Here is a 26,354-nt window from a genome sequence, read left to right as displayed (position 1 = left end):
TATGCATGCTTTCTTTTATGGAGCTTGGAAAGAGGCATCATCTTTTCATGAAATTAAACACTTTATTGCAAATTTTTAATTTACAAATTCAAAAACATAAAACAAAAGCATATGTATACAATGATCTTGTCTATTGGTTGGATACAGGGTGGATTCATGTAATGTGGAACACTGACTAATGTGGGACACCTATGCTTCAGTGGATTTATCTCTTCTTTTATAACATCAAATTGGTGTTGAAGTCAATCAGGGTGTCAATAACTAGAAGGTATGTCATAAATGCGGCTATAAAAATCATCAAAGAGGAAGCACTTCTTGTGAAGTTCGCTCAAAGTTCAGTAACATACGACTTAGACGAAATTTCATTACAACTTGCTTAACACATGCTTTTGAAAATACATGTTCCATATTCTATACCATGTGCAGAGTATATTAGTTTAATATAATTTTTAAGACATCCCATGTTCCAGTTTTTAAATAGTTTATGAAATTATTTTGCTATCTTTATTAAGTTATTCATTTTTGACTTAATTATTATCGCTCTCAGAAATCTGATGTTTTTGTAATTAATTATTTTAAATAGTATATGATTTCTGTTATATGTGAACATATAGGCTACTAGTTTTTAGACAAACTGATGAAGACAGCGAGGCCTAGCTAAATTAATTAACCAAACATGGGTATGCACATTTAACCAGGATTGTTTAACTAAAACTATTCAACTATTTCTAACCCAAAGCATTTGTGCCCAAGCTGTCCCACATTAGAAAATCCACAAATTCTTAAACAATAGACATCTATCAGAACACTGATTGTCATTGGATACATACTGGTTATGGATGATTATTTGTATTCATTGAAAATAAAAGGCTGTGCACAGTACACCAGCCATGTAAAAAATATTCACATACAACTATTTTATAATACATAAACTCTTTTTAAGACCTTATAAACTCAATAAGGTATAAATGGGGATGAAATGGGTTAATAAAAATACTTTTCTCAAGGTTGTTGACTGATATTTTTGTGTGTGCTGAGGTCCCGCCCTCATTCTTAAAGCCTTGAGTCATCGTGTGTGGTGTGTTTTTTATGAATGAAAGGATCCAACCTTGGTGGACTGATTCCGGGAAAAAGGCGTATAGCTTTCTGGTCTAAACACGGGCCGTGCTGCGATAACGTATAACGTCAGTCGAAATACCGAACCAGCGGTGAGATTCGTGGACTGATCCGTATATCCAGCTTCGTGTGAAATCAGCAAAGAGGAGAAATCAACACCAGGCAAGAATTTCTATTTTTTGTCCTTTCGACATTTGTTTACACTAAGGAGACGGAGCGGTGTTAGCAAACCCGCTGTAACGTTAACATGCGCTCAGTGTTTGTTTGAACGTAATACCCACTACTGATATTACTATGATTTAGATTTTATATCAACCTATCATTTAGAGTCTTATTTTATACATTTTTAATAGTATTAGTCTTCGTGAGCGCGATTTTTATCACGATGTTAGGTGTAGCAACAAGCTAACGCGTAATAAGGAAATCGCTGCTTAGGTGCTGTCGGTTCAGACAGTTAAAATATCTATTTGTATTCAGCATAACTGTATGTATAATGTTTATAAATACTCAAAACGTGTAAAAATGTATGTTGTTTTCGACGAGAAACGACTAGTCAGCAAAATCTTGGTTTGTTTTGAACTAACGTTAGTAACGTTAGTATCTTACGCAATAAACGGGTTGTTACGTTGTTATAATCCTTTATTGTTTTATTCATAATTATAAGTTATATTAGATTTTTTTTATTATTACATTGTCGCTTTGTAAGTAACGCAATACTTAAAGAGCATGTTAACCTCAAGACGTTTTGGGTAAAATGACAGCCCAAGACTTGTGTTGTTGTTGTTGTTTACTAAATAGGAGTTTTATAAACTTTTTATAAGTGAGTGGTAATATTTGTTGTGACTAAGTTACTGGGAATTTTATAAATGATGTAAAACGCGAAATGTGAAAGGAAAGTAAGGAGCTGCTGTTTAGTCAGGAATGGAGGACTTGTGCTGAATCACTGTGACTCTGTGGAAAAGCTCAGTCGGTTATTTGAGGCAGCAGCTCGCGGATGATAGGCGCACTTCCCACGCATGACGGGAAACTCATGGTCAGCAGCGTTCACTTCTTCATCTGGACTTTGACCAGTCAATATTCATTAGTCATGGAAAAAGTGCTAGTCTTTGGATACAGGAAGCCTAGATTTAGAAAAATGAAAATAAGAACTGGAGGTTTATTGTCTTTAAATAGTCTTAAAGATTGAGTGTTCACGAGCTGACCTCACAAACTACATTATATATTTATATATGCACAGTTCCTGTCTTCTGTCTTCCCTATTATGTGCTAAAATCTACTACCCAGCCATGATGCCATACACCTGTTCATAGTAGTCAACAGATGCCTTTTAATGGTTGATCCCCTGGTGGCCGATATAAAATTTATATTTTAACTATTTAAGTTAGAAATGATTAATTTTAAATGATCAAATCCGTAAAATAAACATATATACTTCAGATGGCAATTGATTCTGTAATCCTATAGAATTTTTCAGGAATAAAGAAACTGCTAAAAATCTATGCCGATGATTAAAAATGGCAACTATGGCAGATATATCGGCTGATATCAAATCATCAACACGGCGCATCTCGCATAGCATGTCGTTATTTCTGTTATTATGTCAGGGTTCTATTTTAATTAAAATGTTGAGTCCGTAATATTTTTATTATGCTTTGACTATTTAATTAAATCAAGGCACTCAAAGAATTTGCAGTATTGTGAATATAGTTGTTTTGCTGAGTCAAGCGGCCTAACAACGGCCTTTAGCAGCTTTGACTATATTCACAATATAGTGTGACTTTATTCCATGTACATATTCACTTAATCGGTTTATATGACATTTACAGGTTTCAGGGATACATAAATCCAGACAATGACTTCAGACGGCAGAGCAAGTAAAGCCCTGAAGGTAAAGATCATTTTAATGAAAACCCTTGTGAATTTTGTCACATTCTGCAAATTGTAATTTTTACAAAAGTATACTGTAAAAAAATGCTAGAGTAAAACCTATTATTTGCTTAACTGCAAGTTAACTTACTATATACACTAAATGAGAAACTGTAAATGGTTTAACATCGCTTTATTTAATTTTGCTGTAAAATACTGCCAAATTCATGCTATATTCACTGGTAAAAACTATGAATTGCCACAATTTATGGGGAAAAAAAGACATTCCCAGAAATCACACTGTGACATCAACACAGTTTTATTTTATTATTCCTTTCTTCTCATTTGTGTTATTTAGTTAAGTGTTTATTGTATTTTTTTAGTCTTGCTACTCTGATGGAATTCTGTCTTTGTGTATAGCCCACTGTTTATACAAGGAGTATTGGTCAGATTTTATGGACAGGCCACTTATGATGAACTCTGATTCATCATGTGGCTTTGTTTTTTACCATCTCTATTATGTTGGCTGTGTCAGCACATTTAGGTAAAAAGCATATTTTTGTATATTAACATTATAGCATTTAATTAAATATGCGGTTGTATGCTGAAAACTACGCAGGCACCAATATTCCATCCGGTAATACCTGAAACATTTCTACCATATTTTTAAGGTGAATTTTTTTTTTTACAGTAAAAGCATATATTTTACAATACAAATAATGTCCCATTATTTCAGGTGAAGAGGGAATGCGGGGAGAACGTCCCAGTGCTGAGTGACAGTGAGCTCATGTCGCTGTCGGTGCGCGAGCTCAACATGCACTTGCGCGGTTTGTCACGCGAGGAAGTGCAGAAGCTGAAGCAGAGGCGACGCACGTTGAAAAACCGTGGCTATGCGGCGAGCTGCCGGGTGAAGCGCGTGTCCCAGCGCGAGGCCCTGGAGCAGCAGAAGAAGGAGCTGCAGCGGGAGGTGGAGCGGCTGGGGTCCGAGAACGCAGGCATGCGGCGGGAGCTGGAAGGGCTGGGTGCCCGTCTCGCTGCCCTGCAGCGCTTCGCTAGAGGTCTGGAATCCGGAGGAGGCAGTCTGCTGGCCACCACACCCCGTCTGAACACAGCCTCCGTCATTACCATAGTGAAGACACCGCAGCAGGTGCACAACCCTAGAGAGCAAGGAGCATCCTAGGGCTCCACATGGATACGCAGACACACATAGGTACACAGTATGATCGCACAGACAGACAGACCATGTATACTCACATATACAGGAAGAAAAACAAGTACCAGTTGGGAATTACAGATTCACTTACGTATATAAATGTCCAAGAATAATCTCAGTACCGTTGTTGTGGCCTCGAATATCATGACAAGTGTATAAGTCTGCACATATAAAGCTATTGGTAATGATAGCGTTAATGCTATTTATGCCCATTACTGTGCTTTCTGGATGGTGATACACGTTTTTTAAAAAAAAAGTCCTAACAACTTGTCTTCATGTGGGACCACCAACATTTCAGAAGCTGGTTAGTTTTGCTGGATTATCTCCATGGTATTACCGAGTCATTGGACTAGAGAACGTGCAGATCTATTGATACGTGCCATTTATATATTTTAATGTTTGTATAAAAGACAAATGTTCAACAGACATGAAAGCTATTTTATTTGTGTTTGAAACAAGATGTTTGAAGGTAATTTGTGCTGTGATTGGTCTAAATACTACTTTTAATTGACTAGTTTGGGGTCATTGTTTGAATTGTGTTTTTTGTAATGTTTACTTGTTGTAATGAGTTAGTAGTTTAGTAATGGTAAGGTATACAGCCTTATTACTTGTAATATGATTCAGTATGTGAGGCTCATATTTGTACTAATATTAGAGCGACTTGTTTGTAGTGGTATTTTTGTATTTAAAACCAAGACCATATATATATTATTTGCTATTTATGATTAAGAACGTATCTGAATATTTTGGACAGCTGGAATATTAAAAAAATACCATTTGAGGGAAAAACGATAGGAAAGGGGAATCTGAGGAAGATGTGAAAATGGGGAAGAGAGCAGCCAGAAGGAGAAGTGAGCACTTGTGGCTCACACGGGAGGGAAAAAAGGAGGATAAGAAAGTGACAGAAGGAAACCGAAAGACAAAAATTATATCACATGCACATCACATCAACCCGTGGTCGTCTGGATAACTTCTGACGACAAGCCGGGTTTACTCCAGTAAACAAGGTGATACTGTATGATCAAGTAACGATCGGCCATGTTAAATGTGGATATCTCTGGTGATTTTTTTAATTGTGTAGTTAGCAATGTCGTCATCAGTACTGAGAATCTAACCTTGTAATATCATGCCCATGATACCTGTGCTTCAGAACAATGTGCCGAAGGTTTTGTAAGAGGGGAGAGCACAAAACAACTGATGTTTGTATTTATTATCTGTATTTTTCTATGGTAAATTCATTGTCTATTTTATATCATTTAATTGAAATAAATGTTGTATATATTGTATATAGAAATATGTGTATTCACTGAGTAAAACATATTGCACAAACGTATACAGACAAAATTCTTTGTTTCCTAGGCCAGAGCATCAAGGGAAAAAAATAGAAGCAAAATCTTTGACATAGTAATACATAATGCTCTGTTTAAAATAACATGACAGTACAAAGTACATCTTAGTGTAACTTCAAAATATGTTTCCACAAAATATATATATATATATATTTTTTTTTTAAACGTAACAGCGCTTCATATGTTACTTTAAACCACTCTCCGAATAATAACGTACAGAAATAGCTTACCAAAATGTTCTAGGATATTCGGATTTCTCCTAAATATGCAAAACTGCTTAGTGCATGTTACAACGTCTATATTATTAAAATAAATCCTCCCCTTATAAAGAACTATAAGCAGGTACCATACATACTCGTACTTGGTTCCAGCTGCTTTGTGTTTATACTTGCCTTTATTGAACCAATAAAAGCGTAGGACAGTTAATAAGTAACTCCAAAGATGCCATCTAACCAACCGCAAGCTTCAAGCTTGGTCATCGAGGGCCTAGTGCTATATCTAAAGAGGTAAAGCGCAAATTTAAAATTTAAAGCTCAAACCTGTATGATTTACTTTCAGTAGAAACTAAAGAAGGTATTTTGAAGTATGCTTCTTTTGCCATAAAATGAAAACTTCAATGTTGATGTGTCATGACCTTCATTTGTGTGTCTGTGTTTAGCAGAAGAAACAAAGTTTTGGAATGCCATCAAGGTGAATGAATGATTTTTGGGTGAACTGTCCCTTTAAATTTTCAAATTATATAAATGTTGCATTTCCATCAGACAGACAACAGAATACAGATAAACGGATGGTACTTGAGTGTTCTTTCTCAGTGAAAGTCTAGCATACACTAAGAAGCGTTAACCTAAATCTATTTTTTAAACAAAAACGCTCGGCTAACCTAGATAGATGTTTTTTCCTGCAGTGCACCAGGACGGTCACACTTTTATGAAAGCTTGTGCAAATCTGCACCAGGCCAGTAATGTTCCAATTACAGCCTTATAATCCAGACCATCTTAATCTGTAATCTTATCGTGGACCATCAACCTCTCCCTGTCCCTTGATTCATCCGTCAAAACAACAACGGTGTGTTTAAACAGCTGGTACTCTCTCTACCATCATAGTGCTCTCTCCACTGCCGTACCCGCACTTTAAATCACCGGGGAAGCTATAAACACTGTTGAAACAGAAGCAAAGGTGCACTTAAACGTGTAAATCGAAAACGGAACATTCCCACCGAACACGGGCCCTCCAATACACTGCTCTTTATAAATATGCTGGGATGTCCAAACACCCTCTATGTGAAACTACAAGCATAAAAAAATACATAAATTCAAACATTTTCAGTCAAATTCAAAGTGTCAGACCATGTGGGTTTTCAAAATTTGGCTAAAAGTATAAATGACAGTATTATTTAATTCTCTGTATAAACATCAACATCAGACAAAAACGCATTCAAGTTTTTTTTTTTTTTTTTTTGTTTTTTTTTTTTAAGACAACTAAGCAAGTATAAGCAGCTTAATTTTAGATTCTACTGCACTAGAATGTAACTACTTGCTTACGATGGCCCTTTAATAACCTATTCCTATGTTAACCTCATCATTACATTACCGCAGCAGTAAACGGTCCCTTACGGAGTACCTTTGCTCAGCACGACATGAGAGCGAGTTAAAACTCATCATCGGAACTAAGCAGAAGGGTTTTCTCATTGTCCCGGGCGCTCACGCAGCTGTGATTGCGGGATATGGGCGGTGCGGTGACCCCCTGCTCCAGGGTGGACTGCTGGGTGTACTGTTGGTAGGCGGGGGAGAAATTGTGGATGGCATCCTGAACCATGTCTCCAGGGTTCATGGTCTCCTTTAAGCTGCTGGAGATGCTCTTCATGGGGGCACAGCGACCTTGAGAAGAATGGAGAACTTAATTAGAGATGGATGATGGCATGAGAGAAGAGACGTTTTAGAAAAAGAGAGGAAAAACACTAGATTGACTTGTCATTTTTGAGTGAACTATCCCTTTAAGAGTCCACTGTCCCTAAAGTTTAATTTAGAGAGGAGATGTGGTTTAAGATCAGGAACTGTAGCCTACCGTACTGTCCATATGTAGGAACAGGGCCTTTAGAGTGCAGCATGAAAAGGAGAAAGAAAGAAAAGATGGAAAGTGGTGGAAGGGTGGATGTGTTGCATGGGATGACCAAGAGAATTTGAAAGCAAGATGCGCAAAGATAAACAATAATAAGCATAGAAAGAATAGAGCAGAATGAATGGATTGTGCAATGAATGATTTACAGAATAAAAGCAGAAGAAAAGAGAAAGTCAGCCTTAAGAGAGCGTGACTGTTCTTAAAATTTCAATAAAACATGCCTCAATTAGGGAAAAAATAAGTAAGGGGTCAGTAAGTTTTTTTTACTTTTGAAATAAACACTTATTCAGCAAGGATGGATTCAATTAATCAAATTATATTAAAGCATTTATAATGTTTAAATACATACATTTAAAAAAAAATTCTACTCATCAAAAAAATAAAAAAATCCACAAAATATTAAGCAGCAAATCTGTTTTTAACAAATGATCATGTGACACTGAAGACTACAATAATGCCTGCTGAAAAATCAGTTTTGCCATCACAGAAATAAATAGCATTTTAAAATATATTGAAACAGAAAAGGTGTCACAAATCCTGGCCATGAACTCGCATTTACTCACCACCAGAGGTCACTCACTCACCACATGAACTCTTGCACCACACTAACTGTTACACACCACCTCAAACTCCAATTCCCATCATGCCTCATTCCTGGGACTGTTTGCACTCACACCTGCACCTCATTAGCACACATGCATATAAACCACTCACACTCTACAGCACGTTGCGAAGTCTTGATTTGCCCCGGCCATCATTTCTGAGCGTCTTTATTTACCCGTGTTTACTTTTCTCCTGCTGACCTTGGACTGCTTATTGTTATTGATCGTTTTCTGCCTGCCCCGACTTGGATTGTTTATTGGACTCTGCATCTCGCCACCTGCCCCGACCTATTGCCTGTTTGACCTATGTCTCTGCATTACCTCCATTGTTCTGTTTGCTGGTATCTGACCTCTCCCGTCTGACTTCTCCAATAAAGCTGCATTTGGATCTAACCCAGCCTGACTCTCCGTTACAGAAGACTTCGCCAAACAAGGATCCAGCGGCTCTTTCCAACGGACACAGGTCAGGTATGGATACAGCTATCCTGTTACTAGCCCTCAAGCAGGGTGAAAGATCAATCGAGCGTTACATGGCAGAATATTTGGCTCTAGCTAATGGCTCAGACTTACCGGACTGTGTGTTAATAGATTTTTTTTGTGATGGTCTTAACCAGCCGCTGAAATCTAAAGTGATTCGAAAGGGCCCTCGTTCTTCGCTGAGTCATTTTCTGGAGTATGTTCTGTGTACTGTTGGTTCAACGTTCACTGTGGGGGTCGCGGAGGAAAGAGACATTGCACCCAATTGTTTGATTACAGCTGCGCTAGAGCACGCTCACAAAATGGCAACCATAACACCACCTCATAGCGTCATTGCTGCTGGTAGAGAGCCAAGTCGAGTCCCAGCCTATGTCCAAGAGCCAAGTCGAGTCCCAGCCTATGTCCAAGAGCCAAGTCGAGTCCCAGCCTATGTCCAAGAGCCTAGTCGAGTCCCAGCCTATGTCCAAGAGCCTAGTCGAGTCCCAGCCTATGTCCAAGAGCCTAGTCGAGTCCCAGCCTATGTCCAAGAGCCAAGTCGAGTCCCAGCCTATGTCCAAGAGCCAAGTGGAGCCACAGCCTACGTTAAAAAGCCAGGTCAAGTCAAAGTTAATTGTCACAAATCAAGCCAAGCCATAGTCCATCACGAGTCAAGCCAAGCTACAGTCGATCATCACGAGCCAAACCAAGTCACAGCTAATCTTCATGAGTCAAGCCAAGTCACCTTTGATCACAAGTCAAGTCACATCTTCGCTGATCTTCCAGTATCTCTTCTCGTCTCAGCTGACAAGCCAGAGTCTGCTCCCGTCATGCCTGCCAAGCCAGAGTCTGCTCCCGTCATGCCTGCCAAGCCAGAGTCTGCTCCCGTCATGCCTGCCAAGCCAGAGTCTGCTCCCGTCATGCCTGCCAAGCCAGAGTCTGCTCCCGTCATGCCTGCCAAGCCAGAGTCTGCTCCCGTCATGCCTGCCAAGCCAGAGTCTGCTCCCGTCATGCCTGCCCAGCCAGAGTCACAGCACGTCTCAGTGCCCCCGCCAGAGTCACAGCACGTCTCAGTGCCCCCGCCAGAGTCACAGCACGTCTCAGTGCCCCCGCCAGAGTCACAGCACGTCTCAGTGCCCCCGCCAGAGTCACAGCACGTCTCAGTGCCCCCGCCAGAGTCACAGCACGTCTCAGTGCCCCCGCCAGAGTCACAGCACGTCTCAGTGCCCCCGCCAGAGTCACAGCACGTCTCAGTGCCCCCGCCAGAGTCACAGCACGCCTCCACTGAACTGCCAGAGGCTGTTCCCACAGATTCAAGGTCAGTCCTTCGAGTTCTGATATCCAGTATGATGGACCCACCACTGATGTCGGTGCGAGTAGCTGGCATTCCCAGGGCCTCAACCCTGGCTGTTACAGAGACCGCTCCCCTGACCTCAGTGCTTCCCGTTAAGGCGGTCACCATTTTGAGTGTGTGGGCTGCACACTGTGCTCCTGAGGCCTCTCCTGTTCACGAGTCTGCTCCAGTGCTTCCAGAGGTGGCGGCTTCTGCTGCAGAACCTCCCGAAGTGGTGGCACCTACTCCCGAATCCCGAGAATCCAGTTCTCATGTCACGGCCAGGAGTGCCGATCCCGAGTCCCGAGAATCCAGTTCTCAAGTCACAGCCAGGAGTGCCGTTCCCGAGCCTCAAGTGTCCGCGCTGCAAGAGCGCCCTCAAGTGTCCGCGCTGCAAGAGCGCCCTCAAGTGTCCGCGCTGCAAGAGCGCCCTCAAGTGTCTGCGCTGCAAGAGCGCCCTCAAGTGTCCGCTCCTCCGGAGCGCCCCAAAGAGGCCGCCTGTGAACTCACGCCCTGTCCTGTCACGGCCAAGGAGGCCGTCTGTGAACTCACGCCCTGTCCTGTCACGGCCAAGGAGGCCGCCTGTGAACTCACGCCCTGCCCTGTCACGGCCAAGGAGGCCGTCTGTGAACTCACGCCCTGTCCTGTCACGGCCAAGGAGGCCGTCTGTGAACCCTCGTCCTGGCCAATCACGGCCATGGAGGCCGTCTGTGAAGCTTCGTCCTGGCCTGCCACAGCCATAGAGACTGTCCGTGAACCTTCGACCTGCCCGGTCACGGCTCCTGTGACCATGGGGACTCTCTCTGTGTTGTCTATCTCTGTTCTCCCTGTGGTGTCTGTCTCTGTTCTCCCCAGATCCCTGATCCTGCCATGGCTTCCTGACCAGTCCGCTCTACCATGGAGATCCTCTGCCCTGTCTACTCCACACTGGTGGGCTCTGGCTCTGTCTGCTCCGCGGTGGTGGTCAGCTGTCTGGCTCTGGGGGTCTCCTGCTCCACCCAGGTGCGCTCTGGTCCCGTCCTGCCCTGCCACGTCTCCTGAAACCATGAAGGCTCTCTCTGTGTTGTCTGTCTCTGCTCTCTCTGTGTTTTCTGTCCTTGTCCTCCCCAGATCCCAGTCTCTGTCATGGGTTCCTGCCCTGTCTGCCTCCCTCTGGTGGTCCTCTGCTCGGGTCTGGTGGTCATCTGCTCCGCCATGGTGGTCCACTGCTCTGCCCTGGTGGGCTCTGGTCTCGCCTGCTCTGCCCTGGTGGGCTCTGGTCTCGCCTGCTCTGCCCTGGTGGGCTCTGGTCTCGCCTGCTCTGCCCTGGTGGGCTCTGGTCTCGCCTGCTCTGCCCTGGTGGGCTCTGGTCTCGCCTGCTCTGCCCTGGTGGGCTCTGGTCTCGCCTGCTCCGCCCTGGTGGGCCTCTGCTCTGTCGGTCCTGACCTGGCCTCTGGCTCCGCCTTGGTTTCCTGCTCTGCCGGTTCTGCCTCTGTTCCCGGTCTTCCCACTTCCTCAAAGACCTGGCCCTCCGTTCCCTCCCCCTGTTCCGCCTCCGCTCCACCGCCCTCCTTGATTGTATAGGAGCGTCTGGAAGCCACTCCTTGGGGGGGGGCTATGTCACAAATCCTGGCCATGAACTCGCATTTACTCACCACCAGAGGTCACTCACTCACCACATGAACTCTTGCACCACACTAACTGTTACACACCACCTCAAACTCCAATTCCCATCATGCCTCATTCCTGGGACTGATTGCACTCACACCTGCACCTCATTAGCACACATGCATATAAACCACTCACACTCTACAGCACGTTGCGAAGTCTTGATTTGCCCCGGCCATCATTTCTGAGCGTCTTTATTTACCCGTGTTTACTTTTCTCCTGCTGACCTTGGACTGCTTATTGTTATTGATCGTTTTCTGCCTGCCCCGACTTGGATTGTTTATTGGACTCAGCATCTCGCCACCTGCCCCGACCTATTGCCTGTTTGACCTATGTCTCTGCATTACCTCCATTGTTCTGTTTGCTGGTATCTGACCTCTCCCGTCTGACTTCTCCAATAAAGCTGCATTTGGATCTAACCCAGCCTGACTCTCCGTTACAAAAGAGTTATTTTTAATTGTAAAAATATTTCATAATATTACTGTTTTTATTGTATTTTTTTATCAAATAAATGCAGTATTCTTTCAAAAATATAAAAAAAAAAAAAAAAATCTTACCAACCCCAAACTTTATAACTGTAGTGTAAATTACTTTTTAACACCGTTTTACATATATTGGAGGAAAAAAAACATATGCCATTTGTTGACGAACAAAGAAACAAAGGTGTAAAGCCCACCAAGGGAATCCAGTCTTTTGTCCATATAGACCTTGTAGGTAAACGCATGTCGCAGAGCCAAGGCAGCAAAGAACATCTCGATGCAAATGATGAAGTTCTGGTATCCAGCTGCAACGGTTCCCTCGCCAACAGAAACCTCAGGAGAGCTGATCTTAGGAATCGCACCACATTTCTCCAAGATGGCCAGCAGCATGCCTGAAAGCGAGATCACAGTTTACCAATAGCTTTAAACAGTTAAAAAGTCAATATGAATCTGCATTCACAATTCACAATGCATTTCACAGAATATTCAACAAGAAGAAAATTAGGACTTGGTTTTATCCATAAAGAACTGACATCACGTACAGAAGCCATAAACAATAATTGGGCAACATAAATGCCTATTGACGTCAACTGGGAAAAACACAACAGGTATTTGAGGGGTGGTGGAAATTTTGATGAAAATAATATGAAGACATTTTTTGTTTTAGAATAACGTAGACTGATAAAATATCCACTACAAGATTCAGATCACCATTTAAAGTAAAGTGGGTAAATTTTGATTTCATGTTGACTTTAATATTTCTTTAGCAGTAGATTTTACCTTGCCAGAAGGAGAGGAAGATGACTGATTTGACCATGAAGAACTTGAGCATGGGCCTGTAGGGGCTGAGGAGGTCTCGGGTGGAGAAGTAGAACAGAAAAAGGGCGTAGAGAGACAGGCTGACGGAGATATTGTAGACGATGGTCACGTACAGGTAACCACCAGCAACACTGTGGGATCAGAAACAAAATTCTAAAATCAAAAATTCAGTTTTGAAACTTTGAATCTTGAGCATTAGGGGAAAAAACAGTCACAGATCAGACATCATATGAGAAGCACAAACCTGAAGTCCCCATCACGGTACTTCCCAAAAGCCTGCAGGATGACTGTAATCATGGCCATTAGGGGTTTTACCACACAGAACTGTAAAGTGGCCTGTGAAATGAATTAATGAACAAGTTACTCAAAAAAATCTCAAAACAAAAAGATAAATAGAAGCAAGGATTTCGGAAAGTGTTCAATAAGCAAACCTGTTTGCAAAATCGAAGGAAGCCAATGGAGTAGGTCTTGCCCCAAAGACAACATGTTCCATATATACAGCTGGACCTGCAGCAAAACAAGAACAAGATTGGTTTCACATAAACATGTTAAGCTATTACTTAACTTAGGGGGCGTTTACACTATCTTGGTCCTTTTGGTCCGAACCAAAAAAGAAACTTAAATATTTAATCCCGGTTCACTTAGCGTTCACACTGTCATTTTTAACAACTAACCTAAAGACACAAGACAAAACGCATAAACATACGATGCGGTCGCAACCTGATTGGTCAACTTTCATGACTTTTATTACCAACCATCCAAACCTGCTGTGTTCTGGGCTAAATGCGCTCATTTTATGTGTGTGCATGCGGTATGTTTTATTAGCTGATAACTCACAGAGAGTTTATAAAATATGTAAAGGAGTCAAAACAGCCACAGGAGTTTGAATGGCAGCGTTCACACTTATTCAAATGAGCCACACTAACAGAGCAAACGAACCTGCCAAGTGTAAACGCACCCTTAACAAACACACCTGCAGTCTCGTCAAACATCAATATGAGCAGTGATTTGAACCATGCATTAAAAAGTTCTCACACAAAAGAATAAGTGGAATATGACACTCACTCAATGGGTTTTCCTCTGATCTCAGCCATGATAGCGCACTCTCCTCCAAGGTATTCATAACACAGGCTCAAGAAGTTATAGATCACAAATGCTGCAAAAAGATGGATTGAAGTAGTACTGAAATTATATCTTTATTTTACATGGGGGATTCAAGTCTGGTGATAACTTTTGTGTCTTCTCAGAAAACCTCATACTGTGACACTGGAGGTCAAGTACAGAAGACCTTTCTGACTAAATCCCATCATCAGTGTTTCACCAAACACCAACAAAAGACGTTTGCTAAACAATGCAGTGGTGCATGGCAAAACATCCCTCGTGATGGTCTGGCCATGCCACAAATAAAAGAATTACAGTACCAGAATCCTTCATCCTCTACACCAGAGATTATAGGACGCCCAATAAAATTACATCGATTTTTAGCAGTCTTGTTACTTTTTTTACCATTTGTTTTCTCCATTAGGATTTCAGAGACTTCTTCAGTTAAGAGTTCTATGATGAATCAAACCAACCATACGCAAGATGAATCACAAAATAGGATTTTGGGTGGTGGTGGCGCAGTGGATAAGACACATGCCTTTGGTGTGAGAGACCCGGGTTCGAATCCACTGTGAGACACCAATGTGTCCCTGAGCAAGACACTTAACCCCTAGTTGCTCCAGAGGCGTGCGACCTCTGACGTATAGCAATTGTAAGTCGCTTTGGATAAAAGCGTCAGCTAAATGAATAAATGTAAATGTAAATGTAAAGTACAATACCACTCAAAAGGTTTTTGAAATGCTTTTGAAAGAAGTCTCTTATGGTCACCAAGGCTGAATTTATTTTATTAGAAATACAGTAAAAACAGTCAAATATCATTGCAGTTTAAAAGTAACTGTTTCCTATTTGAATATATTAAAATGTATTTTATTACTATGTACATTTATTTTAAATAGAAATATATTACATATTTATAAATGTCTTTTTTGTCAATTTTGATCGATTACCACATCCTGTCTGAATAAAAGTATGCATTTCCTTTAAAAAAGGTCACATTTTATATTAAGTGGCTTTAACTACTATGTACTTACTGTGTTTATATTGTATTGCAAAACTTTTGCTGCTATTGAGGTGGTATACGGGTAAGGTTTGAGACAGGTTTGGTGGTATGGGTAGGTTTAAGGGTGGGTTAAGATGTAATGGATGGATCAACAGTGTAATTATAATGTAATTACAGAAATTAATTACAGATGGTATTTTTAAATATATAAGCACAATGTAAAAACTTGTTCGTACACAAGAAGTGCATTGTATCAAATGGTTCATTTAAATGTAAGTACATAGTACTATAGGCCACTTAATATAAAGTGGGACCAAAATTAATAACCTAACCAGCTACTGTTAGCTATATTTTTAATGTATAATAATTATTTTATGTTGTTTTCATTGTCAAGTGTGGATCAAATTCACAAAAGTACTGATATAAAGCATTCCGGTTATAATCTAATATCTGTATCTTTGTGTAGAAAATGAATGGGATTTTTACTTCCAGGACCTAATAGTTGGACTCGATTAAATCATGCAAAACAGTTTGAAACTTGGTTGTGAGGCTCCAGTAGATAATTCCAAAGACCTGCGCTTATGAAGCAACTGAACTGTTCCCAATATTCACAGAATCCCCAGCGGGTGTTAATCTGTCCTTTTCCCTTGCTCTGTGGAGCAGTGTATGTGTGACAGCAGAGGTTGGAGCTCAGCTCTATATATAGGATGTGCACCCTGCAGCCACAGCTGCTCTTCACTGCTGCTGAGTCGGGAGACATACAGCAGTGCAGCTGAAGGTCTAGTTAGTGTGAATCAGAGTTTACACCCTTACACCCAATTAAGAGAAATCAAAACTATCCAAATATATACCCGTGAATGAAACATTGTACCACTTGCTCTTTACAACCAAGCAAGAACCAAAATGAATGAATCATCATTTAAAAACCTACCGATTTGAATATTGGAGAGTACCAATGTTATTTTAAACATCCCTGAATCACTATTATAATGTTGTTAATATTTTGAATTAGATCTTATTTTTATATTTTTCTGTTCTTATTTTAATTTTAGTTTTTAGTAGACTTTTAGTAATTGTGTTGGGCGTTTGACATTTTTATTAGTTTTCTATATAGGTTAGTTGATTTAGTTTTATATATTTTAATAGTTACAAAAATGAGAAATTTTGCATCGGCAACTAGCTAGAATAAAATTCCATTTAAAATGTAGTTAATTTAATTTGAGGTTTTTTATTATTTTATTTCGGTTAATGTTTAAGTAAAGAAAATATTTTTATTGTTGACGTTTTAGTCAACAATAATAACCCTGCACTGTACTAGTCTGTTGTCAAATGAGCACCTGGTTTATTAGTTTATCGATGTGCGATAAACACGGTTACTATGCAACAATCGCTTCTGGAAATCCCAGCTGACTTCACATCCAGAGAGCCGCTCAGGCCACAAAGGTGCTGTGTTTAAAGCAGCTGAAAAGAAGGCCTACCCTCATAGCAATCCCTGACTGTGTCGAAGTACACATAGTACTGGTCATTGGTAAAGAAGAGAAGGCTGAGCCAAGAGTCAAAGGCGTAGATGGGTACGATGAAAAGGATGCGCACTATGTGCCTCTGCTCCTTGGGAGAGCTGTAGTAACGCAAATGCATGTAGATCTGCAAAAAATAAATAAATAAATAAAAAATATATATAAACACATTGAAATACACTGACTGAGTTTTGATTCTCAGGTTCAGCTGGTTAAGGTGTTGTTTACCTGGTGGCAGGTGAGTAGAAGTGCCGTCCAAACAAAGAAGCCTGACACTGCCTGGGCCGTGGTTGTCATGAGGAAAATGGGCTGCTCTGGAGTGAGAAGAGGAGCTTCTGGTAACCAGGAGATGTTGGACCCAGTGGGGGCCATTGTGGCTAGTGAACCAGGAGCCATCCCGACAACTTCCTCCCCAAAATGATCAGACAATGGCACGTCACGTCTCAAAAGCTGTGGTGATAAGGGATTGGATCTTAAAATCAGTGGGAATCAAATATCCTGAAGAAGGGTGTGGCATCATTCAGACATGAAAAATGGCTACAGCACAATAAATGAGCACTTACTGTAACTTAAAACAGGTCAAAGACAAATTACGTTTGCAGAAAGTGGGTTTATTTTTTTGTATTTACAAAATATGAAGAACAGGAAATTATGTTTATCCATGTGTCTACTCATATATATACATATATATATATGTGTGTGTATCTCACATCTTAGTAAATATGGCCAACTTAAGGCTAACTTCATTTTTTTTTTTTTGATCTGATACTTTAGTGTTTTGTCACATTTACTCACTCTAATGTTGTTCAAACCTGTATGGCAACACAACAATAGATGGTATGGCATTCTGTGTCGATCGTGTTCATTGTATTGAAGAAAAGACACAATGACTGTTGAGGGGAAAAAAGTCATACACGTTTGAATCAACATGAGAGTGAGTAAATTACACAATTTTAATTATTGGGTAAACATATGTCGAATGCATTCAGGGTTTACCTTTTGTGTTATACGTTGACCTTATTTGGAAGAGTATAATAAATTTAGTTGAGTCACATAACGTAAATTGAAGCTCGCCCTAAAATTAGTAAAGAGAAGTATCTACAAACTAGAAAACGGGCAGATTTAAAACCATTAGCCGTACACAAAGGAAAACAACTGAGAAGAAATTCGGCCTTAATTCTGCTGCACGTCATCCATGTTTATATTCCAGCGCCGTTGATCTCTGCTGGAAAATCTGCGCTCAGTCCTTTTATATTTGTTCCCATGTAGTAATTCATCACGTCTTTGAACAGTTTACATTGTATCCGCGACTGTTCTAAAGAATTTTATCTACAATCTTAGTTGGATTGTCGTTGAAACGCAATTCTGTCCCTCCCAACTCCCCTTGCTGTTCAATCAAATCTCTCGCGGATTAGTTTAACGGGGATAAAAGTAGAGATGGGGAGTCGACTCCAAAAGAGTCGATTCCTCGACTCTCACTAGCCCTAGTGTCGGAATCGACTCCAGGTCAGGAATCGACTCCCAGTGTCGAGTGTTTTTTTCAAGTTCAACACAGCAACAGTTCATTATAACGAAATGAATGGAAATTAGCCAGAATGGATTATAATGAATGGAAATTAAAACAAAAAGATAAAGAAATGAGAGGAAAACAAAGAACAATAATGTATAGATAGTTTTTTTTTCTGTTGGGTCTGTTTTGCGGCTCAATCAATCATGATGTGGTTCAATACAGTCAATTGGTTGTGATTGGCACAAAACACTGCAGTAGGTTTTACGAACCAATCATGTACCAGTCCTCAGGATGAGAGTGGGACATGCCCATAATTGGCAAGTGGTGGTTGATTGAGTGATACTGTTGAGTGATGACTGTTTTTTAATCCAGTAACGTTAACTTATAATGGCAACCCCGACCTCAACCGTGTGGAAATATTTCAACCAGACCGAAGACAAAACTAAAGTTCGTTGTGATATTTGTAAACGCTGTTTAAAATTCAACAGTTCAACGTCGTGCATGTGGAAACACTTGAAAGCGTTTCATTGAACAGAACTCGTAGGACATACGATTGAGAAGTGAGGAAACGAGGAAGCATATTGAGACGCACCTTCTGAATCCTGACCCTATTTTAATTCAAAGTAAATGGAGTCGAGGAGTCGATTCCACCGACTCCAAAATTAGGAGTCGGGAGTCGGAGTCGACTCCAAAAAAACCGGAACCGAACACCCCTAGATAAAAGTGGAAAGCGGCTTGAAGTCTGCTACAACAACAATTCTTTTTTCTAAAATGGACTGTAGCTTTAGAAACTTCAAAATAAAAGTCATTGCTCAGTGACGCAATTTTTTGCAGTAAACAATACGTTTTTAAGAATTATTTAATTCTGAACGTCGTTTGCTAATTTTACAGATAAAAAGAAATACTTCGCATTGTTTAATAAATAGTATTTACTAATTTTATCCAAATGTATTCCCAAATGAATGAGCTCATGTACATTAATCATTGAATAAAAAATGCATATATGTGTTTTACTTTAACTTCGTTTCATACTTTAATTTAGAGCAATAACACTTTGAAATGTGACCCTGGACTGCAAAACCAGTCATATTTTTAAATTGAGATGTATCATCTGAAATCTGAATAGATAAGCTTGCCATTGATGTATGGTTTGTTAGGATAGAACAATAGTTGGCTGAGATACAACTATTTGAAAATTTGTAATCTGAGGGTGCAAAAAATCAAAATACTGACAAAATCGCCTTTAAAGTTGTCCAAATTAAGTTCTTAGTAATGCATATTACTAATCAAAAATGAAGTTTTAATATATTTAGGGTAGGAAATTATCTTAAATATCTTCATGGAACATGATTTTTACTTAATATCTAATGATTTTTGGCATAAAAGAAAAATTTTGACCCATACAATGTATTGTTGGCTATTTCTACAAATAAACCCATGCTACTTTTTTATGCTCCAGGGTCACATATAGTTTTATAATGTGAATCAATTCAGTTACTTATTCAAAATGTGTCTGTTTCACACATTTACATGCATATAAAGTGTTACATACTACTTTTTTTTACATGTATTTTGGTCTTGTTTTATAAAACAGCCAACACAATTTTAATAATCCATTAATAATCCTTTCAGAGGGGTAAACTGGAATTAAACAGCTCTCGTTACGGTTTAAAAAAGTGAAAAAAGTTCAACAAGATTCAGCAAGCTGAAACAGTCATACTTTTGATATGTATGTTTATTTATAAATGAGGTTGTCATGGCTAATGTCAATGCATATCAAATTACACCACATTGTTAAGATGTGTAATTGTAAGAGTAGAATTCAGGCTTTTAATTCTGCTCAAATTGATCTTTAGGTTAGTTCACTACAGCCCATATTTAAATCAATATCTCCAACAATTGACGCATCATCTGTTCAATTTACGATCTTGACAGTGATGTCTACAGCTCAAACACCAGTTTGACTGGAAACAACATTCTGTGAATTTCTTAAATTTTGCATATTTAATACATTGAAAAGACGGTTCCACGAAACCTCATACATCAGTAAGGTGTCAACATACAACATTTTTTGTGCAAGGGATACATTTGTTACACTCTATCAATATTCAATTTTAACTTTACAGTCCAACAAGTAAGTCCTTTTTTTCCTGGCATTTCAGACAAAACAGAGAACAACCGACCTTCATCAGGTCGCAGGTAAAAATTCCCTTTTCCACTTCCACCGTTTGAGTCTTGTGATCCTCGTTAAACTGTATCTATCCACTGTCCACATGCGTCTATCTTCAATGTCTCATTCCAACAGCAACAACCTGCAGTGCGTGAGGACGGGGGAGCACTTTGTCCATTACAAAAATGTGGTTCCTTTCTTTCTGCTTCTTGCCTCTGTCGCACTCCCGTTTTACATAGAAAGATGAATATAAATGCTTTAGGGGAGTTGTCTGTTGTAACCCTGCAAAATGAAGTAAATGTAAATACACTTTAGCAGTTAAGTTAATTATATTATATTAGAATTTTTTTATGTTTTTTGAAAGAGGCCTATTTATTTGATCAAAAATACAGTTGATTTGGTGCTCAAGAAACATTTCTTATTATTATCAGTGTTGAGGACCGTTGTGCTTATTAATATTTTGTGGAAACTGTGATTTTTTTTTTCTTTGAATAGCAAGCTCAAGTTCAGAACAGAATTTGAAACAATTTTTTTTAACATTATAAATGTCTTTACTGCCACTTTTGATCAATTTAATGCATCCTTACTGAATGTTTACAGAATTATTAATTCATAAATATCACATTCCCATTTCACAACCTGAACCCTAACCATCCCTAAAAAGGACTCATTGATATTAGACATATTGAACTTGACAAACAATATGAGGATCTGCAGGTGTCCTCTCTCTGATGTCATTTCCTTTTTTTCCCTGCAGATTTCTGCATATTGGTTGCACCATATCACTTTAATCTGGTAGGATGATTCTGTAATTGCATTTGGTGTCTAATTCGGACAACAAGAAATCATGATTTTCAGCTATATAAGATTATATTTTTACAGAAAATATTATATTGTTATGGGCTGTAACACCCTGTGATCCATGGCAATGAGTAACAAATTATTAAAATAATTAAAAATATAACTATTTGAAAAAAGCAGAAAATAATAATTACTTTTTTTACACCAAATTAATTTTTTTAAATACATTTCTATAATTATATCATAACTGCTTTACTATTTCCTAAGAAATAATAAGAGATTATGCTATAACACTTTTAACCTTTTTTCTTTCTCATGAAATCAGGACAGATGTATCTCCCTGACATTTCTGACTTCCTAACCCCCAAAAATATTTAAATGCATTTTAAAGTGCAGTTTTTTTTTATTAAAAACATGCTCATGATATAAGAGGTGTATTGTGTTTAGGAAAAGTCATTATGTGTATGAATTGCATTTCAGTGATTTTTGGACAAATGAAAAGATCCGTTTTTGGATAAATGAAAAAATCCAGACAAAGAAAATCACTAACCTCCTAAAAACAGTAAATGACAGAGAACTTGTAGAGCTCATTTCCCCATGTGTTCGAATGGAACGCTGACCTGTGTGAGAGAGACAGAGACAGGTCAGAACAAAAACAAATATTAGGGAATTAAGTAAAGAACCAGTACGTGAACAGAAACCTGTGGGGGTGTGATGCGGATCTGATCATGGCGGAGAGGGAGGTCAGGGGAGGCACTGGCAGGAGCGCCGCGGTGCAGCCGTAAACACACTCTCCTTTCCCGCTCAGCTCCTCGGCCTGCTCTTGGAGATGCGTTCCCTGAGACACAAAACACCAGGTAATTTCAATAACCAACAGCACAGAAGGTCAAGCAGATGCAGTTTCATAAGGAAGAGAAACCACATACTTCAAAAATAACCAGCTCATAAATAGAACAGACATCAATAACACCTCCGGTCATCCTCAGACTCACCAGACTGTGGCACACGGGAGGCAGGTGTTGAGCTGGCGGGGTCTGGGCCGTTGCGGACCCTGTTAGGGGCCGGGAGGTTGGGACCAGAGGGCAAAGCACGAGCCGCAGAAACTGGCGGTCCGCTTCCAGTCCTCTCATCCCTCTCCTCTCCCTCTCCTCTCTGCTCCTTCTCTTTATCTTCTGCTGTTCTGTTGGAGCCCTGACACAGTCAGAAAAACCCACAAGGTAAGCAATATAATGCACATTTGAACTGCACCACAAAAAAATTATGCAACATGTTTAAAGAACATACAAATTTCAGCATGTTCCAGTCAAACACATAGTCGTATGAAAATCCCTGTCTGTGGAAAAGATTCCTGAACAGCTGTCTCATGTACGAGTAGTCAGGTTTGTCATCAAACCGGAGAGAGCGGCAGAAGTTCATGTAGGTTGAAAATTCAGCTAGAGATGTATTTAAAAAAGAGAACAGAGTTAAATAAGAAATTTTATTTTATATGATTTTCAGGCTGTTCAAATCTCATCTACTCACATGGATAGCCCTTGCAAAGAACCTCAATGGGGGTTGACATCTTTTTCTCACTGATACGCTCATACTTTTGTCTTTTAGTAGCTGCTTTGAGGCCTTGCCAGGGCAGAGAACCCAAGTTAAAGTACATAAGAACATAGCCAAGGGACTCGAGATCATCCCGTCGAGATTGCTCTGTGGAAACAGAAGGTAAATATAGAATAACCCAAAATCCATTTAAATCCAGAGTCCATTTTTATCAACAGAATGCATTTCAGGGGCCCTCTGGTGCCCTTACCAATGCCCAAATGAGTGTTAATGGAAGCATAGCGGGCAGTCCCAGTCAAGTTCTTGTTCTCACGATATGGGATGTGCTGATGTGTGCGGGCGTCACGATACTTTTTAGCTAAGCCGAAGTCTATGATGTAGACCAGGTTTCCCTTCTTGCCAAGCCCCATCAGGAAATTATCAGGTTTAATGTCTCTGTGAATGAAGTTCTTGGAGTGGATGTACTCAATTCTGCTGATCTGAAAAAAATACACATGAAACTAATTGAAAACAATTGTCCCTATGTATTTTAAATCAATATCTATATGTATTTTAATTCATGATTCAATTTTTTCTAGGCTAAAATAATGTTTTAGCACTACAGTTTAGGAGGTTTATGCAGTTTTTCCTCTGAACATTCCCTAACATTACAAAAATTAAGCAAAAGGCTAAATTCTGCAGCAAGGCATTCAAATAATCCAGATTTTTAGATCAAAATTTTGTATATAAATTTCATAATTTATTTTAAGAATGTATGACCCTAGAGCATTAAAGGTAGCTGCCATAGCACTGCTATTCAATTGCTATGGTATTCTAAGTGGTTTTAAGCATGTTGCTATGCGGTTGCTAGGGTGTTCTGGGTCTTTATGCAATTCTGATCCCTAGATATGGCTCAGGTCCCTCTTTCATTTTAAATCTATAGGATTGTTGCCCTTTTCTCCACCAAGTCTTGACACATACAAAAGTAACACAATGCTTCCTTCAAAGTGTCACATCTATAGAAAAACAGTGCAGGGCGAGGGTTTGTGCAAATGACTATCCCCAAGTATGAGTGATAATATTATTTTTTTCCTTTAAGATCTTGTTTATATATTTTCAATGCGATTACCATCTGGTCGGCCAGGAGCAGGACAGTTTTAAGTGTGAATTTCCTTGAGCAGAAGTTGAACAGATCTTCCAAGCTTGGACCCAGGAGCTCCATCACCATGACATTGTAGTCCCCTTCGGCACCACACCATTTGATCGAGGGAATACCCACTAAGGTTGAAAGGAGATCGAAGAGCCATGTCTAGAAGGCCATTCACAGCATCAAAACTGAAAGTGGAAGAAAATCAGTTCTCACCTCCACCTTGCATCATCTTATAGAACTTGCTCTCAATATGTAACTGTGGATGTTTAGTCTTCACACTCTCCAGTTTAATGGCTACCTCCTCTCCTGACGTGACGTTTGCACCTGGAAGAATTGATTTTTATAACATCAGGACACCACACTTGAAATCTACATCAGTAACCAATTCGTGTAAATAATATACTTTTTACCCAAGTAAATGTCACCAAAGGAGCCACTTCCAATCTTTCGCCCAAGACGGTATTTACTCCCAACACGCAACTCCATGATTCCTCCCCTAAATGCAGCCTTGGAGTCATACAAAATATTAGTATGATGTAGATCAAATACATTAGTCTCAATCAATTACAGATCTGCATTTCAGCACACAGCAGATGTAAACAGGATGAACACTTCAGCATTCCTTCCATGATTCTCACCAGCTCAGATTTAATTCACATTTCAGACTAAAAAAAAAGGCTGCAAATGCAGTCAGTCATGCATCTGACATCTGAGTCATGTGATCCAATTCCTACGAACTTGCAACGAACAGGTTAATATTTAATCTTGGGCACCATCGCTGATTATCAGTGTGCAAACTAGAAGCGTTAGAATGAGACATCTATTGAAAATGACCCGTTTTCGTGAGCGTTTGCATAATTGAACACACAAGACGAATCTGTCTTCAGCGATTTTCAGCCAGTTTTGTAGCAGCCGCACCCAAGACCATGTTGATCCCGAGATTTCACAAACTGTCCATACTGCTGACATTTACATTTATTCAGGACAGCTAAACGAATCCTAAAGACTCATGTCCTGATATGACCTTAAAGCAGGAACATCTTTCTTACCTAACGTGAGGTTGGTGGAAAAGTGAGTCTGGTCGCTAGGCTTGCGCTCGTAAAACAGGACCCTGGACAGCGAAGAGTGCAAGCGTAATTTTAAACGTCTCATCACAAATGTAATTCCAACCACTGCTTTCTTCCTCCGATTTTTAAATCCTTGATTTCATATCTCAGCGCACGGATTGACCTACTTGCATTAGCGGGCTAGCGAGCAGCAGCCTCCCTTGTTTGTATCCCAGCGCACTTCTCACAGAAATGATGTCATTCACAAACTAGCAGAAGGACCCGGATCACTTCAAGGGGCCGCTCGCTTGACGTGCGTACGCAGCCTCTCTTCCATCCACACGCGACGAATTAAAATACTTTTTGACATATGGTAAAAATGTACTATTTAAAAACATGCAATAATTGCTGTTTAAGAAACTGATTTTGATAAGCTTACTCCGATACCTTACGTATGTTATTGTACGTAAAAAATTAATAATTTCAAATTATTTCAATTTAACAAAAAAAAAAATAATAATAAATAAATAATATATATATATATATATATATATATATATATATACACATACAGGTGCTGGTCATAAAATTAGAATATCATGAAAAAGTTGATTTATTTCAGTAATACCATTCAAAAAGTGAAACTTGTATATTAGATTAATTCATTACACACAGACTGATATATTTCAAATGTTTATTTCCTTTAATTTTGATGATTATAACTGACAACTAATGCAAGTCACAAATTCAGTATCTCAGAAAGTTAGAATATTGTGAAAATGTTCAATATTGAAGACACACTCTAATCAGCTAATTAACTCAAAACACCTGCAAAAGCCTTTAAATGGTCTCTCAGTCTAGTTCTGTAGGCTACACAATCATGGGGAAGACTGCTGATTTGACAGTTGTCCAAAAGACGACCATTGACACCTTGCACAAGGAGGGCAAGACACAAAAGGTCGTTGCTAAAGAGGCTGGCTGTTCACAGAGCTCTGTGTCCAAGCATATTAATAGAGAGGCGAAGGGAAGGACAAGATGTGGTAGAAAAAAGTGTACAAGCAATAGGGATAACCGCACTCTGGAGAGGATTGTGAAACAAACCCCATTCAAAAATGTGGGGGAGATTCACAAAGAGTGGACTGCAGCTGGAGTCAGCGCTTCAAGAACCACCACGCACAGACGTATGCAAGATATGGGTTTCAGCTGTCGCATTCCTTGTGTCAAGCCACTCTTGAACAAGAGACAGCGTCAGAAGCGTCTCGACTGGACTGCTGCTGAGTGGTCCAGTTATGTTCTCTGATGAAAGTAAACTTTGCATTTCCTTTGGAAATCAAGGTCCCAGAGTCTGGAGGAAGAGAGGAGAGGCACATAATCCACGTTGCTTGAGGTCCAGTGTAAAGTTTCCACAGTCATTGATGGTTTGAGGTGCCATGTCATCTGCAGGTGTTGGTCCATTGTGTTTTCTGAGGTCCAAGGTCAACGCAGCCGTCTACCAGGAAGTTTTAGAGCACTTCATGCTTCCTGCTGCTGACCAACTTTA

General features: G+C 39.8%; 3 protein-coding genes across 10 annotated transcripts; 1 reads left to right on the top strand and 2 right to left on the bottom strand.

Moving 5' to 3' along the window:
- Positions 1-1,049: 1,049 nt before the first annotated feature.
- On the top strand, positions 1,050-5,527 carry LOC306852589 (transcription factor MafF-like). Of its 2 annotated transcripts, XM_079389542.1 has the most exons (3): positions 1,050-1,278; positions 2,943-3,004; positions 3,719-5,527. In XM_079389542.1, the coding sequence occupies exons 2-3, from the start codon at positions 2,969-2,971 to the stop codon at positions 4,160-4,162; spliced, it is 480 nt and encodes a 159-aa protein (XP_079245668.1). In that variant the 5' UTR covers positions 1,050-1,278; positions 2,943-2,968; the 3' UTR covers positions 4,163-5,527. The 2 variants fall into 2 exon arrangements, with proteins under 2 accessions (XP_079245668.1, XP_079245669.1); XM_079389543.1 differs by lacking the exons at positions 1,050-1,278; positions 2,943-3,004 and adding an exon at positions 3,462-3,619 and having other exon boundaries at positions 3,719-5,521.
- Positions 5,528-6,246: 719 nt separating this feature from the next.
- Positions 6,247-18,357, bottom strand: LOC306852588 (transmembrane protein 184B-like). Of its 7 annotated transcripts, XM_079389535.1 has the most exons (11): positions 17,610-18,326; positions 17,409-17,503; positions 16,842-17,063; positions 16,575-16,740; positions 14,061-14,151; positions 13,427-13,502; positions 13,240-13,331; positions 12,957-13,126; positions 12,374-12,568; positions 7,609-7,635; positions 6,247-7,421 (listed from the first exon to the last, which is right to left on the bottom strand). In XM_079389535.1, the coding sequence occupies exons 2-11, from the start codon at positions 17,457-17,459 to the stop codon at positions 7,192-7,194; spliced, it is 1,320 nt and encodes a 439-aa protein (XP_079245661.1). In that variant the 5' UTR covers positions 17,460-17,503; positions 17,610-18,326; the 3' UTR covers positions 6,247-7,191. The 7 variants fall into 7 exon arrangements, with proteins under 7 accessions (XP_079245661.1, XP_079245665.1, XP_079245662.1 ...); XM_079389539.1 differs by lacking the exon at positions 7,609-7,635 and having other exon boundaries at positions 17,610-18,357; XM_079389536.1 differs by lacking the exon at positions 17,409-17,503 and having other exon boundaries at positions 17,610-18,060.
- A 1,490-nt stretch (positions 18,358-19,847) lies between these two features.
- Positions 19,848-25,065, bottom strand: LOC306851891 (casein kinase I-like). The gene is made up of 12 exons (XM_079388383.1): positions 25,003-25,065; positions 24,818-24,879; positions 24,179-24,275; positions 23,982-24,092; positions 23,748-23,896; positions 22,890-23,118; positions 22,616-22,786; positions 22,379-22,527; positions 22,087-22,285; positions 21,796-21,932; positions 21,645-21,714; positions 19,848-20,575 (listed from the first exon to the last, which is right to left on the bottom strand). The coding sequence occupies exons 3-11, from the start codon at positions 24,252-24,254 to the stop codon at positions 21,682-21,684; spliced, it is 1,254 nt and encodes a 417-aa protein (XP_079244509.1). The 5' UTR covers positions 24,255-24,275; positions 24,818-24,879; positions 25,003-25,065; the 3' UTR covers positions 19,848-20,575; positions 21,645-21,681.
- Positions 25,066-26,354: the final 1,289 nt, after the last annotated feature.

This window comes from Barbus barbus (assembly GCF_936440315.1).
Source record: "Barbus barbus genome assembly, chromosome: 32".
Taxonomy (NCBI): domain Eukaryota; kingdom Metazoa; phylum Chordata; class Actinopteri; order Cypriniformes; family Cyprinidae; genus Barbus; species Barbus barbus.
This window is presented reverse-complemented; position numbering and strand designations above follow the sequence as displayed.